General features: G+C 70.3%; 2 protein-coding genes across 10 annotated transcripts in view; one reads left to right on the top strand and one right to left on the bottom strand.

Moving 5' to 3' along the window:
• The first annotated feature begins 133 nt into the window (after positions 1-133).
• Positions 134-8,370, top strand: TCIRG1 (T cell immune regulator 1, ATPase H+ transporting V0 subunit a3). Of its 4 annotated transcripts, none has more exons than XM_070065670.2 (20): positions 134-289; positions 1,796-1,916; positions 2,109-2,187; positions 2,596-2,816; positions 2,916-2,998; positions 3,195-3,321; positions 3,411-3,493; positions 3,581-3,674; positions 3,746-3,958; positions 4,302-4,446; positions 5,572-5,711; positions 5,788-5,945; positions 6,021-6,111; positions 6,463-6,581; positions 6,666-6,879; positions 7,276-7,401; positions 7,523-7,624; positions 7,699-7,816; positions 7,972-8,149; positions 8,231-8,370. In XM_070065670.2, exons 2-20 carry the CDS (start codon positions 1,800-1,802, stop codon positions 8,307-8,309), a joined length of 2,487 nt encoding a protein of 828 aa, XP_069921771.2. In that variant the 5' UTR covers positions 134-289; positions 1,796-1,799; the 3' UTR covers positions 8,310-8,370. The 4 variants fall into 4 exon arrangements, 2 of the variants coding, with proteins under 2 accessions (XP_069921771.2, XP_069921763.2); XM_070065662.2 differs by having other exon boundaries at positions 2,913-2,998; XR_016221547.1 differs by lacking the exon at positions 7,699-7,816 and having other exon boundaries at positions 2,913-2,998.
• Positions 8,371-10,131: 1,761 nt separating this feature from the next.
• Positions 10,132-12,922, bottom strand: part of CHKA (choline kinase alpha) — a 52,485-nt gene continuing 49,694 nt past the window's right edge. For all 6 annotated transcript variants that reach the window (XM_070065514.2, XM_070065552.2, XM_089314247.1 and 3 more), the window contains one exon: positions 10,132-10,911. In XM_070065514.2, coding sequence (XP_069921615.2) covers positions 10,852-10,911 — 60 coding nt within the window. In that variant the 3' untranslated portion in view covers positions 10,132-10,851. The remainder of the gene's footprint in view (positions 10,912-12,922) is intronic.

Here is a 12,922-nt window from a genome sequence, read left to right as displayed (position 1 = left end):
GGCCCTCTAGGTGGGAACGGGGTCTCCTTCCGAGCCCGCAGCCCCCGGCCGCGTGGACGCTGGCCAGCTATCCCCTGGCCTCGGCGGGATTGGGCGCCCACAGCCCCACGAAGCCTCCCTGCCTAGAGCCGGCCCCGCCTCGTCCCGGGCTCGGGGGCGGGGCCCGGGCGGCGCGGCCCCGCCCACGGAAAAGCGCGAGTGGCGTTGGCCGCGGCGGGCGCAGCGCGGTGCCAGTCCGGGGCGCGGAGCAGGCGTCCAGGAGCGGAGCGGGTGCGCGCTGCCCAGCGGGGTGAGTGCCGGTCGGCACCCGCGGGGCCCCGGCCCTTCCGGCCGCCGCCGCCTCGCGGGGAAGCGGGCCCAGCGCCCCACCGGCGGGGCCGAGGAGTGCGGCGCGGGGGCGCCCTGGCTGCCGGCTCCGCGGGGCTTGGTGCTCGGACCTCTTCCTGCTGCAGCTTCCTGGAGGGAGGGATCCATTCTGCAGACGGGAAGACTGAGGACGTGGCCAAGCTAGAGACCGCCTGGGGCAGGGGGGGCGGCAGACCCGCGGGTTCCTGGGCCGGGAGCCCGCTGAGCCCCGCGGCCGCCGGGGGAGGCGGGAGGCAGGTGGCAGCAGCCTTGGCCCAGCGGGAGGAGCGAGCCCCTGGGGGCCCCGCTGCCGGGGGAGGGGTCCGCGCTGGGTTCTGCACCCCCAGCCGCACACCACGCTGGTTCCACCCTAGGGTAAGGGCCCTGGGCTTCCTGTTGTCCCCTGCTTCCGGGCACAGCTGCTGCCCGGGGCCCCTCTGCCCCCACCCGTTCTGCGTCACCCCCACAGGGTGCCCCTGTCAGAGCCACGCTGCCCGGGGCACCCACGGTGCGCTGGGCCTTCCCGACCTGGCCAGGGGCCTCGCACCTCCCTCACCAGAGCCTCCGGGCCCCTCTCCTGCACTGCGGGGCGGGGGGCTCTTTTCCCATCCCCCCATCCACCTGGTCTCTGCCAGGAGTGACCAAGTCCCAAAGAGGAAGTGGGGGCCCAGAGCAGGCAAGGGACTTGGCCAAGGCCACAGAGCCGACCCCAGCCCCCAGGGCCCCAGCCTGGCCCTGGCCCCCGGCCCCTCACTCCCCAGGGCTGCAGCCACGTCCTCCCGCCTCTGCCCCTCCTGGTGCAGCCTTGGGCCGAGCCCTGTGGCCTCCCAGGCCACACCCAGCTTCGGATGCCTGCTAGGACCTCAGGAAGGGGCGGGAGGCGGCAGCCCCCGGGGCGGGCCTGAACAGCCCCCTCCCACGGCAGACACCGGGGCCCCTGGGTGCTGGCTGGGCATCTCTGGAGCCCCCTCCCCCGTCGCCTTTGAGCAAGGCTGGGCTGGTTTCACTTTCGCTGGTTTCCACACCAGGAAGGCAGTTCCCGCCCCTGCCGGGCTCCCAGCTGCTGCAGGGGACGCCCCCAGCGGCACCCCCTCCCCAGCCTGCTCTGCGCTCCCTGAGCCCGCCCCAGAGCGGGGGAGAGGGCTCCAGCAGCCCCTCCCCAGGCCTGGGTGTCGCAGCTGCTGGGGGGGCCCCAGGATTGAGAGGGGTGTAGGGCCCCGAGTGGGGGGACAGCTGGGGCGCTGGTTGAGCTGGGGCCAAGGGTCAGGCTGCGGGGAGGGGTCCAGCCTGGGCCAGCCCCCTCCTGCTCGCGCCTCACTTCCTGTGTGAGCTCAGCACCCACCCGCGTCCTGGGCGGTGGTCTCTGTCCCCGGCTGCCAGGCGCTGCTGGGGCACCGGGAACTGGCTGTGGTTGGCCCCAGCTGTGCCCTCCCCGCGCTCCCGCCCCCAGGACCATGGGCTCCCTGTTCCGGAGTGAGGAGGTGGCGCTGGTCCAGCTCTTCCTGCCCACGGCGGCCGCTTACACCTGCGTGAGCCGGCTGGGCGAGCTGGGCCTCGTGGAGTTCAGAGACGTGAGTGGGGCCCGGGGCCGCGTGCTGGGGGTGTGTGGGGCGAGCCTGTGGTGCCGGCCCGGGGAGGGCGCTGGCGGCGAGGCCCCGGGTGGGCTCCTCCACCCTCCCGACCTCCCGCCCGGGCCGTGCAGAGCAGGGGGGCCTCCAGGACCCCTCCCTGGGACACTGACACCCCCCCATGTGCAACCCCAGCTCAACGCCTCCGTGAGCGCCTTCCAGAGACGCTTTGTGGGGGACGTGCGGCGCTGCGAGGAGCTGCAGAAGACCTTCAGTGAGTGGGTCCCGGGCCGCATCCCAGGCAGGCCTCCTGGAGGAGGTGCTGGCTGGCCTGTGCTACCCAGGTGGAGGGCAGAGGGCGGTGCCGGCGCTGTCTGGACACCAGGGGCCTCAAGGCTGTCGGCTGGGGGTGGGGGGCAGAGGCCAGGGTCTCGGCCCGGCGCCCCCAAGGAGCAGAGCAAGGAGGGGTCCTCCTCCTTTGGAACAGGCACAGAGCAGGTTCCGGCCTGGCGCTGGGCTGGGGGAGCAGCCGGGGCTCGAGTGCACAGGGAGGGCTTGTGGAGTTAGTCCGCTGGGGGTCCGGGCAGTGGGGCAGCCCTTGGGGACCCGCGGCTGGGAGCCAGCCCTGGGTCGTTGGGGTGGGGGCCGGCCCGGCCTCCCTGACCCATCCCTGTGCACGCAGCCTTCCTGCAGGAGGAGGTGCGGCGGGCCGGCCTGGTGCTGCCCCCGCCCGAGGGGGAGCTGCCGGCGCCCCCGCCCCGGGACCTGCTGCGCATCCAGGAGGAGACGGAGCGGCTGGCGCAGGAGCTGCGGGACGTGAGAGGCAACCAGCAGGTGCTGCGGGCCCAGCTGCACCAGCTGCAGCTCCACGCCGCCGTGCTGGGCCAGGCCCACAGCCCCCAGGTGGGCTGCCGCCGGGCGGGGCGTGGGTGCCGGAGAGCAGGGTGCGCCCGGTCCCGCCCGGGCTGGGCTCACGGGCGGGCGTCTCTCGGCTCACAGCAGGCCGCTGCCCACGCCGATGGCCCCTCAGAGAGGATTCCCCTGCTCCAGGCCCCCGGGGGGCCGCACCAGGACTTGAAGGTCAAGTGAGTGAGGGCACAGAGCCGTCGGCCCCAGAGCCCGGGTGGCGTGGACTCCTCGGCCGGGCTCAGGTTCCTGTGTCTTCAGACGCCCCCGCAACTTCCCCTTGGCCCTGGGGCTCTCTCCCCTCCGGGCTTGCTGTGGTGAAGGTGGGGGGAGGCGGAGGGAGGCGGAGCGGCCCCGCCAGCCCCACGGCCGCAGCTTCGTGGCAGGTGCGGTGGAGCCGCACAGGGCCGCGGCCCTGGAGCGCCTACTCTGGAGGGCCTGCCGGGGCTTCCTCATCGCCAGCTTCAAGGAGACGGAGCAGCGGCTGGAGGACCCGGTGACCGTGAGCAGGGCCGGGAGGGGCGCCGGGGGCGGGGGGGGGGGGCGCCGGGGCAGGCGGGGCGCCGGGCTGAGCGGATGCGGCCCTCGCAGGGTGAGCCTGCCGCGTGGATGACCTTCGTCATCTCCTACTGGGGCGAGCAGATCGGACAGAAGATCCGGAAGATCACAGACTGGTGAGAGGCAGCCGGCTGTTGGAGCCCTCCCCGGCCGGGCCCGGCACTGCCCTCAGAGCCCTGAGCTGCCGCCTTGTCCCCTGCCAGCTTCCACTGCCACGTCTTCCCCTTCCTGGAGCCGGAGGACGCGCGCCGCGGGGCCCTGCAGCAGCTGCGGCAGCAGAGCCAGGAGCTGCAGGAGGTGGGCGCCCCCACCCCCGGCCCGGGGCGCTGCCCCTCGCCCAGCCCTCCTGACCCCCCGCCCGCCCGCAGGTGCTGGGGGAGACGGAGCGGTTCCTGGGCCAGGTGCTGGGCCGGGTGCAGCGGCTGCTGCCCGCCGCGCAGGTGCAGGTCCGCAAGATGAAAGCCGTGTACCTGGTGCTCAACCAGTGCAGCGTGAGCAGCACGCACAAGTGCCTCATCGCCGAGACCTGGTGCGCCACGCGGGACCTGCCCACGCTGCAGCAGGCCCTGCGCGACAGCTCGGTGAGCACGCCCGCCCCGCCCCGCCCCGCCCCGCCCCCGCCCGTGCCCCGCCCACGCCCCACCCGTGCCCCGCCCACGCCCCGCCTTGCCCCGCCCCGCCCCTGCCCCGCCCTGCCCCCGCCCTCGCCCTGCCCGTGCCCTTGCCCCGCCCCTGCCCTTGCCCCGCCCCCGCCCCGCCCGCCCAGGCCCACTACAAGTCCCTGTGACCCTGGCGGCGGTGGCCCCGCCCCCAGGGGTCGCTGGTGCCCAGCAGGTGCTCTGGGCGCTCACGGGCAGGGAAGGGGCTGCCCCAGGAGGCCCCCAGTCCGCGAATGCCCCGCTCAGTGTGTGTCTCTCGCCCTAGGGTGAGGCGGGAGTGAGTGCCGTGGCGCACCGCATCCCGTGCCAGGACGCGCCCCCCACCCTCATCCGCACCAACCGCTTCACCGCCAGCTTCCAGGGCATCGTGGACGCCTACGGCGTGGGCCGCTACCAGGAGGTGAACCCCGGTGAGAGCCACAGCGCCCTCCCTGGCGGGCAGCGGGACTGGCCCCGGCGTGAGGTGCAGCCCGCTGCACCGGGGTGCCCCCTCCGGTGCCTCGAAGCCTCAGGCAGCCGCCGGCGAGGCAGTGGGCGCTGGGTGGGGTCTCCCAGGTCTGATCAGGAGCTGCTTCCAGGAGCAGCCAGTGGGGCGCAGGGGTGGGGTGGGGGAGCTGGGCGGGCTGCCCCGCAGGGGGCAGGGGGAGGAACTGGGCTGGCTGCCCCGTGGCTGTAGCCGCGATGGGCGGGGGGCTCCTGCCTCCCCAATGCTGCTGGGCGGGGCCTGGGCTGCAGTGTGTGAGGACCAACACCAGGGTCGCAGGGTCCGTGGGGCTGCAGACCCCGCGGCGCCCCGTGCTCTCCCCGCTTCTCCCCAGCGGCAGTGGTAGCCCAGCTAGGGCAAGCTCCCCGCCCCCACCTGGATGCCCACGGGTGCCAGCTGCCAAGGCAGTGGCCTCGCGGAAGCACGAGGTCGCCCAGGCTGCTGTCGCAGAGCCGTGGTCCGGCGGCGCAGGGCAGGTGTGTCCCTGGAGACTGGCCATCCACGTCCCAGTGTGGGCAGGGCCTCTCTCGCCTTGCGTGTAGAAGGCTGTCCTCGTCGTCCCTGGTGTCCCCCTTCGTCCCAGTGTTGCCTTTCTGAGGGACAGCTGTCCTGGTGGATCAGGGCCCCCCAAAGCCCTTTCCCGGAGTGACATCACTTCCGGAGGTCTTTGGGGGGGTCCCAGTCCAGCCGTCACAGGTGTGTGTATAGCGTCCCTGCCGGTGCCCAGGTGGCCAGGGTCCTGGGGGCTAGCTCGGCCTCTGCCTCTGGCTCGGGGCCCTGACTGCGGCTGGCCTGGGTGCCTGCTCACGGGTGACGGCCCCGTCCGGTGGCCCTGCTGTCCTCTCCGCCTCACAGGTGCGGGGAAGACGGCCCAGAGAGCCGGCTCCAGCCACGCAGCTCGCCCGTGCCGTGTGGTCTTGATCCATGCCCTCACCGGCTCCTGGGGTGCCAGAGGCCTGGGCCGGGGGCCGCGGTGGCATCTGGGACGGGGCAGCATGCGCCCGCTTCCCCCCCGAGGGCTCCCAGCTGAGCCCACGCCCTCTGCCCGCAGCGCCCTACACCATCATCACCTTCCCCTTCCTCTTCGCGGTGATGTTCGGCGACGTGGGCCACGGGCTGCTCCTGTTCCTCTTCGCCCTGGCCATGGTGCTGGCGGAGAACCGGCCGGCCGTGAAGGCGGCGCAGAACGAGGTGCGGCGCCGGGTGCGGCCGGGAGGGGGCGCTGTGGCCGGGCCCCCGCCTGCTCACGGTGCCGCCTGCGCCCCAGATCTGGCAGACCTTCTTCGGGGGCCGCTATCTGCTGCTGCTCATGGGCCTCTTCTCCGTCTACACCGGCTTCATCTACAACGAGTGCTTCAGCCGCGCCACCACCATCTTCCCCTCGGGCTGGAGCGTGGCCGCCATGGCTGAGCAGTCCGGCTGGAGGTGAGGCCGCGTCCCCGGCTTGCCCGGTGCACCCGGCCCCGCGTCGCCCTCACCGCCCACCCGCTGTTGCCACAGTGATGCCTTCCTGGCCCAGCACCCCATGCTCACCCTGGACCCCAACGTCACCGGCGTCTTCCTGGGACCCTACCCCTTTGGCATCGACCCTGTGAGTGGCGGGGGTGGGGCGGGGCCTCCAGGGCTGCACCTGTTACTGCCTCCCCCCTGCAGTGCATGGAGCCCCCTGCTCTCCCCGCCGGGCAGGTGCCCAGCTGTCTGTGTAGCAGCCCATGGGCACCCTCAGGGTCACGGCCACTGCACAGATGAGAGGACCTAGGCTGGGAGAGCCGGGGTGTGACCCTGGGTCCCCTGACCTCGCTCATGCCAGTCACTCCTGGATGCACGGTGGCAGAGCCGCAGGCGCCCGGGGGTGGGGGCAGGGACGGCCGGCCGAAGGGCTTCCCGGCAGTGGGGGCCGGGGAGCCCGCTGAGCCCGCCCCCGCCTCCCGCCCCCGCCCAGGTCTGGAGCCTGGCCACCAACCACCTGAGCTTCCTCAACTCCTTCAAGATGAAGATGTCCGTCATCCTGGGGGTCACCCACATGGCCTTCGGGGTGCTGCTGGGGGTCTTCAACCACGTGTGAGGGCCAGGGCTGCCCGCGGGCTGCGGGAGGCCGGGCGGCGGCAGCGGGCCCCGGTGACCCTGCCGCCCCCGCCCGCCCAGGCACTTCGGCCAGGGGCACCGGCTGCTGCTGGAGACGCTGCCCGAGCTCGTGTTCCTGCTGGGGCTGTTCGGCTACCTCGTGTTCCTGGTGCTCTACAAGTGGCTGCGCGTCTCGGCCGCCGGCGCCGCCGCCGCCCCCAGCATCCTCATCCACTTCATCAACATGTTCCTCTTCGCCCGCAGCGCCGCCAACCGGCCGCTCTTCCCTGGGCAGGTGGGCTCTCACCCGGCCTGGGCAGGTGAGGGGTGTCCCGGCCTGGGCAGGTGGGCTCTCACCTGGCTCGGGACTGATGGGCGCCTCCAGCCGGCCGCTCTTCCCCGGGCAGGTGGGCTCTCACCCGGCCTGGGACTGATGGGCGCCGCCAGCCGGCTGCTCTTCCCCGGGCAGGTGGGCTCTCACCCGGCCTGGGCGGGTGGGGGTGTCCTGGCCGCAGCCCCTCTCCCCGCTCAGCGAAGGGCCCCTGGGACTGATGGGCGCCACCAGCCGGCCGCTCTTCCCCGGGCAGGTGGGCTCTCACCCGGCCTGGGCGGGTGGGGGTGTCCCGGCTGCGGGGCCCCTGCAGGCGACTGATGGGCCCTGCAGGGTCCTGACCGGCGCCCTGGCCTGCAGGAAGTGGTCCAGTCCGTCCTAGTGCTCTTGGCCTTGGTCATGGTGCCGGTCCTGCTGCTGGGCACACCCTTGTACCTGCTGCGCCAGCACCGCCGGCGTTCGCAGAGACGGCCTGCCGGCCCCCAGGTAGGGGTGGGCCACGGGCGGGGCTGGGGGGCCCAGACCTGGCTTCGGGTGGCCGGGCGCAGGGGTCCCTCCTGAGGCTGGGGGGCTGTGGACACTGCCTCCTCCCTCCTCTGCCCCCCAGGGGGACAAGGCCGGGCTCCTGGACTCGCCTGAGGTGTCTGTGAACGGCTGGGGCTCTGATGAGGAGGCGGCTGGGTGCCCAGGGGAAGACACAGAGGCGGAGGTGGGTGTGGGGCCTTCCTGGGGGGTGGGGGGCTCTGGCCGCAGCCGGCCCCTCACTGCCGTCCCCCTGCCCAGTTTGTGGCCTCGGAGGTGTTCATGCACCAGGCCATCCACACCATCGAGTTCTGCCTGGGCTGCATCTCCAACACCGCCTCCTACCTGCGCCTCTGGGCGCTGAGCCTGGCCCACGCCCGTGAGTGCTCACCCAACCGGGGTCCCATCGCTGGGCCTCAGGGCCCCACCCCACGCGGCGGGGCTGTCCGAGGGGTTCCCCCGCAGGGCGCAGGAGCAGGGAGGGCCGTGCCCCCTTCCCTGGGTGCCCACCCCCGACCGTCCCTTGGCACACAGAGCTGTCGGAGGTGCTGTGGGCCATGGTGATGCGCGTGGGCCTGGGCGTGGGCCGGGAAGTGGGCGTGGCGGCCGTGGTGCTGGTGCCCGTCTTCGCCGCCTTCGCCGTGTTGACCGTGGCCATCCTGCTGGTGATGGAGGGGCTCTCGGCCTTCCTGCACGCCCTCCGGCTGCACTGGTGAGTGCCCGCCCGCCCGCCTGCCCGCTGGGCCGCGGGGCCGCCGGCGGCGTCCTCACCAGCCTCTGCCCTCGCCCCCAGGGTGGAGTTCCAGAACAAGTTCTACGCGGGCACTGGCTACAAGCTGAGCCCCTTCAAGTTCGCGGCGGAGGACGACTAGCGCCCAGCGGGGAGCACGCCGGCGCTGGCCCGGGGACGCAATAAAGAGGCGCGGGCCCGGAGCTGTGTCGGTCCCGTCTGTAACGCCAGGGCTGGCCGAGGCGGGCGGGGCCCCGTGGCCGCCTCCACTCTAGTGAGGCCGACGGGGATGGACCCGCAGGAACCCCAGGTTCTTGACGGAGGGGACAGAACTGGGGGGGGGGCGCATATAGGGTGGGCGTACAGCACGCTGCAGCTCACAGCCCAGTCTCCTCTCTGCACGCTGGTGTGGGCCTTCGGGGCTTGGGGTGCTGTGGGGCAGAGAGGAAAGTGGGCCCCCGAGCCAGCCTGGGGACGCGGGGGGGGGGGTCACGCCCCCAAGGCAAGGCCACAGCCCTGTAGGGAAAGGCGGGGCTCCAAGCCCTGGTCTCGCCCGCCCCTTCCTGGGGCTCCGTCCTGTTCCCGAGTGGCCTGCGGGGAGGGGATGGCCTCCTGCCGTTCCTCGTGCAGAGCCCCGCCTCCTACAGGCCTTGATCTTGGCGGCCAGGGATTTTGCCAAATGGTCCCTGCGGCTGGAGGCCCACGGGCAGACGGGCAGCACAGCCCTGGCGGGACTGGAGGCAGGCGGGGCGCAGGGTTCCGGGCCGTCCCCGTCCTGGCTGACTCAGCTCGGGGCTCTGGTTAGGGATGGGAGTGAGGGTGGTCTGAACCAGCTCTACCCCTCCCTGCGGAGCAGAGCTGGGCACAGACCCTGGGGGAGAGCGAGTGAGCGAGCGAGCGTGTGTGTGTGTGCACGGTGTGGGGACGTGGCCTGGGGGAGAGCGAGTGTGTGTGTGTGTGTGTGTGTGTACACACGGTGTGGGGACGTGGCCTGGGGAGAGCGAGCGAGTGTGTGCAGTGTGGGGACGTGGCCTGGGGGAGAGCGAGCGTGTGTGTGTAGTGTGGGGACGTGGCCTGGGGGAGAGCGAGTGTGCGTGTGTGTGCATGCACAGTGTGGGGACGTGGCCTGGGGGAGAGCGAGTGTGCGTGTGTGTGTGTGCACAGTGTGGGGACGTGGCCTGGGGGATTGGGTGTGAGGTCCCAGGACACCAGGTGGCTCCGTCCGGCTGTCCGGCTGCCATGGGGCCTGCACAGTGCCCGTGGGCGTGCAGGTCATCAGCAGACAGGGCCGGGTGCTCATGCCGTGGCCAGCAGGGGTGGCGGTGGGGCTGCTGCGAGCCCTGGCCTCCCCACGCCTTAGCCGGCTTCTTGCTGGGGTACTTGGTTCCTGCCACCACGTGCAAGACCTGGAGTGAGTTCCTGGCCGCAGCCCGGCTGCTGGGGGCATCTGGGAAATAAACAAACCAGCACCAGCGCATGGGGGCATCTGTCTCTTCCTTTCAAATAAAGGAAAATAAAACGTTAAAGCAGCAATGCGGGGACCCCGGGGCCGGCAAAGTTCCAGGGGAAGCTGAGTGAAGACAACAGGCGCCGGGCCGGGCGAGCAGCCTGGGGGGCCGGGCCTCGGGAAGCGCCGGGCCCCTGGCCCTGCCATCCTGGGACTCACAAGGAGCCTGGCGTGCGCGGGGGAGGCCTCAGCCCAGGGCACCCGCCTGTGGGCCGTGACGTCACTTCCTGCTTGGATGTGAACACGCGTCAAGTCCAGAGCCCCGGGACAGCCCCTGCAGCCCCTCCCCCACGCCACCCTGTCCTGTGCCCTGCTCCAGCCAAGGAAGAGTGTGCCGAGGGCCAGGTGCAGCCTGGAAGGTGCCCAGCCTCCCTGGGCCAGGGTCTCGGCGGGGGAGGGGAGCTACAGGAGCCCTGTCGGCCCTCCTGACCCCCCGACGCAGCCAACCGCAGCCGAGTCGGGTTTTGGGTTTTATTTGTATAGTACGATCCTGTGGTAGCAGAGACATATGCACAAACGGGCTCCGAGTAAAAAGTCAGCGAGGACAGTCACCGCGCGCGCACGTGGGGCCACAGCTGCCGCCGCCCCCCCCCCCGCCCCCCAGGGCAGTGGCAGCCTCACCGCGGGGGACCAGCACAGCCCACGGCTGGAGTTAGCAAAGCACACGGTGGGGGACGGCACGGCGAGGGGTCGTACGCAGACAAATGTACACGGGTGCGGGAGAGCCGTGTGCGGCGCGTCCCGTCAGCCACGCGGACCCCAGGGCGGCAGCAGCTTCAGGAGACGGGGCGGGCGCCCCCGGAGACGGCCCGACGCGGCCTCCGCGTGGAGCACTTCACAGTATGCCTGTGGGTCGCCGGGTGTGGGCGCCACCCACGGGAGCCGGGCCCCTGGGACCCCCGCGGACCCTGGCCGCGTCCGGCCGAGCCCTGCCCCGGCGGAGCCCTCCAGACCACAGGCTGCCGTGTGCACCACTGGACTGTATTTCCGCCGCCCAGCCTCACTCCAGGGTCCGAGCCCAGCGGCAGGCGAGCAGGAACCAAGGCCGCCCACGCACTCGGCCTCAGCAGCAGCCGCGGCGCTGCCCGCCTTCCCGCTGCAGCCGCAGGGGCCGAGCATGGGGCCCCGCCGGCCGCCTCCCCTGCGCTCCGGGGACCAGTAGGTGGGCTTCTCCCAGTCACACCCCGAGCCGCCTCTTCTGGTCGAAATAGGCATCGAACCGCGCCTGGGCGTAGTCCTGGGGGCAGCAAGAGCAGAGAAGGCGTCACCGAGGGCTCCTGTGTCTGCCCACCCGGCCAGAGCTGGCGGCAGAGCCAGGACCGGCCGGGCCGGCGGGGCCGACGCCGCTCCGAGGACAGCACCTTCCAAGCCGCCCGTGCACCCCGTCTGGTCAGACGTCTCACAGCCGCCCCCACAGCAGCCAGCGCAACGGCTCCGATGCAAACGCCCCATTTACCGACACGCTGCAGGCACAGCCCTGACCGGGCTTGGTGCCGTGGTGCGGCGGGAAAGCCGCCGTCTGCAGTGCCGGCGTCCCACCCGCGTGGGCGCCAGTTCACGTCCCAGCTGCTCCGCCTCCAACCCGGCTCCCTGCTCGTGTGCCTGGGACAGCAGCCGAGGACGCCTGCGGTACTTGGGCCCCTGCCGCCACCTGGGAGAGCTGCAGGAAGCTCCGGCCGCTGCGGCCACGTGGGGCGTGAAGAGGCAGATGGCCGAGCTCTCCCTCTCTCCCTCAGCAGTAAGTAATCTCTTTAGGACTGCTACGAGCATTGGGGTGCAGTCTTGGTGTAGACACAGGAGCCGCCTCAGCCAGCCAGTGGGTTGTGTCAGTCTCTGGTCACTTTCAGACTGGCACACCGATTCCGTCTCACTGGTGCCGTCAGCTCCTTTTATTTTTTAAATATTTATTTATTTGAAAGAGAGGAGAGACAGATCTTCCATCCACTGGTTCATTCCCCAAATGGCTAGAGCTGGGCCAACCGAAGCCAGGAGCTTCCTCCAGTTCTCCCATGTGGGTGCAGGTGCCCAAGCCCTTGGGCCACCCTTGGTTGCTTTCCGAGGCCATTAGAGGGAGCTGGATCGGAAGTGCAGCCGCCAGGACTTGAACCAGCGGCCATATAGCACGCCAGTGCCACAGTGGCAGCTTTACCCACTAGGCCACAGCACTGGCCCCACTGTCAGCTCATAAAGGCTGAACCACTGGGCCCGGCACTGTGGCAAAGTGGGTTAAGCACCTATCCACAGCACTGGCATCCCACATGGACACCACCACCTGGAGTCCCGGCTGCTCCACTTTCAATCCAACTCCCTTCTGATGGCCTGGGACAGCAGTGGAGAATGGCCCAAGTGCTTGGGCCCCTGCACCTGCGTGGGAGACCTGGAGGAAGCTCCTGGCTCCTGGCTTCAGATCAGTCCAGCCCGGCCATTGCAGCCATTTGGGGAGTGAACCAGTAGATGCAAGACCTCTCTCTCTCTGTGTCTGCCTCTCAAGTAAATAAATAAATTTAAAAAAAAAAAAAGGCTGAGCCATCGCTGTGGTGTACAGGGACTCCCACTGGGAATCTAATTTGCATTATTTTTTTTGAAAATTTATTCAAAAGGCAGAATTAAAGAAACAGGGAGGGAGGAGGGGACAAAAAGAGAGCCCTTCTATTCGCTGGTTCACTCCCCAACTGGCTCCAATGGCTGGAGCCGGGAGCCTCCTCCGGGTCTCCAACACGGGTGCAGGAGCCCAGGCACCAGGGCCGTCTTCACGGCTTCCCCAGGCCACAGCAGGGAGCTGGATGGAAGTGGAGCAGCCGGGCCCTGAACCAGCACCCATCTGGGACGGTGGTGCTGAGGTGGGGGCCTCACCCGCTGTGCCGCAGTGCTATGTAGTGTTTTAGTTACATTAACTACATTTATCTTGTGAGACGTGTCCAAATGTGTCCATTTATGGAGTGGGTTGTTCCTTGCTGAATTAGGAATTCTCAACGTAGTCTAAAGGTGAGTCTTTCCGTCTAATTTAAACTGCATGATTTTCCCTCAATTTGCACCTTGTGTTCATTTTCTTAGTGGTGTCATTCAAAAGTTTTTCATTGTGATCACGTCTAACACACTGTATATTTTTCCTTTCAAACTTAAGTAACCCAAAACTGTCTCCCTTAGGTCACCAGGCACGGCTCCTGGCTCCCTAGAGAGCCCGGCCTGGTCTGTAAAGGTTGCCGTGATGACGGTTCGCGCCCAGGACTGAGGTCGGTCCCCACTGG

The sequence above is a fragment of the Oryctolagus cuniculus genome, chromosome 1 (genome assembly GCF_051225735.1).
Source record: "Oryctolagus cuniculus isolate XC-2025 breed Fujian yellow rabbit chromosome 1, ASM5122573v1, whole genome shotgun sequence".
NCBI classification, from domain to species: domain Eukaryota; kingdom Metazoa; phylum Chordata; class Mammalia; order Lagomorpha; family Leporidae; genus Oryctolagus; species Oryctolagus cuniculus.
The sequence above is the reverse complement of the archived record's forward strand: the minus strand, read 5'-3'. Positions and strand labels throughout refer to the sequence as shown.

What these genes read in the sequence shown, in the direction of transcription:
- TCIRG1 (XM_070065662.2), top strand. Translation starts at nt 1,800, where the DNA reads ATGGGCTCCCTGTTCCGGAGTGAGGAGGTGGCGCTGGTCCAGCTCTTC. An exon ending in ATCCGGAAGATCACAGACTG is followed by an intron (nt 3,494 to 3,580) that starts GTGAGAGGCAGC and finishes GTCCCCTGCCAG; the next exon opens with CTTCCACTGCCACGTCTTCC. An exon ending in ACCCCTTTGGCATCGACCCT is followed by an intron (nt 6,112 to 6,462) that starts GTGAGTGGCGGG and finishes GCCCCCGCCCAG; the next exon opens with GTCTGGAGCCTGGCCACCAA.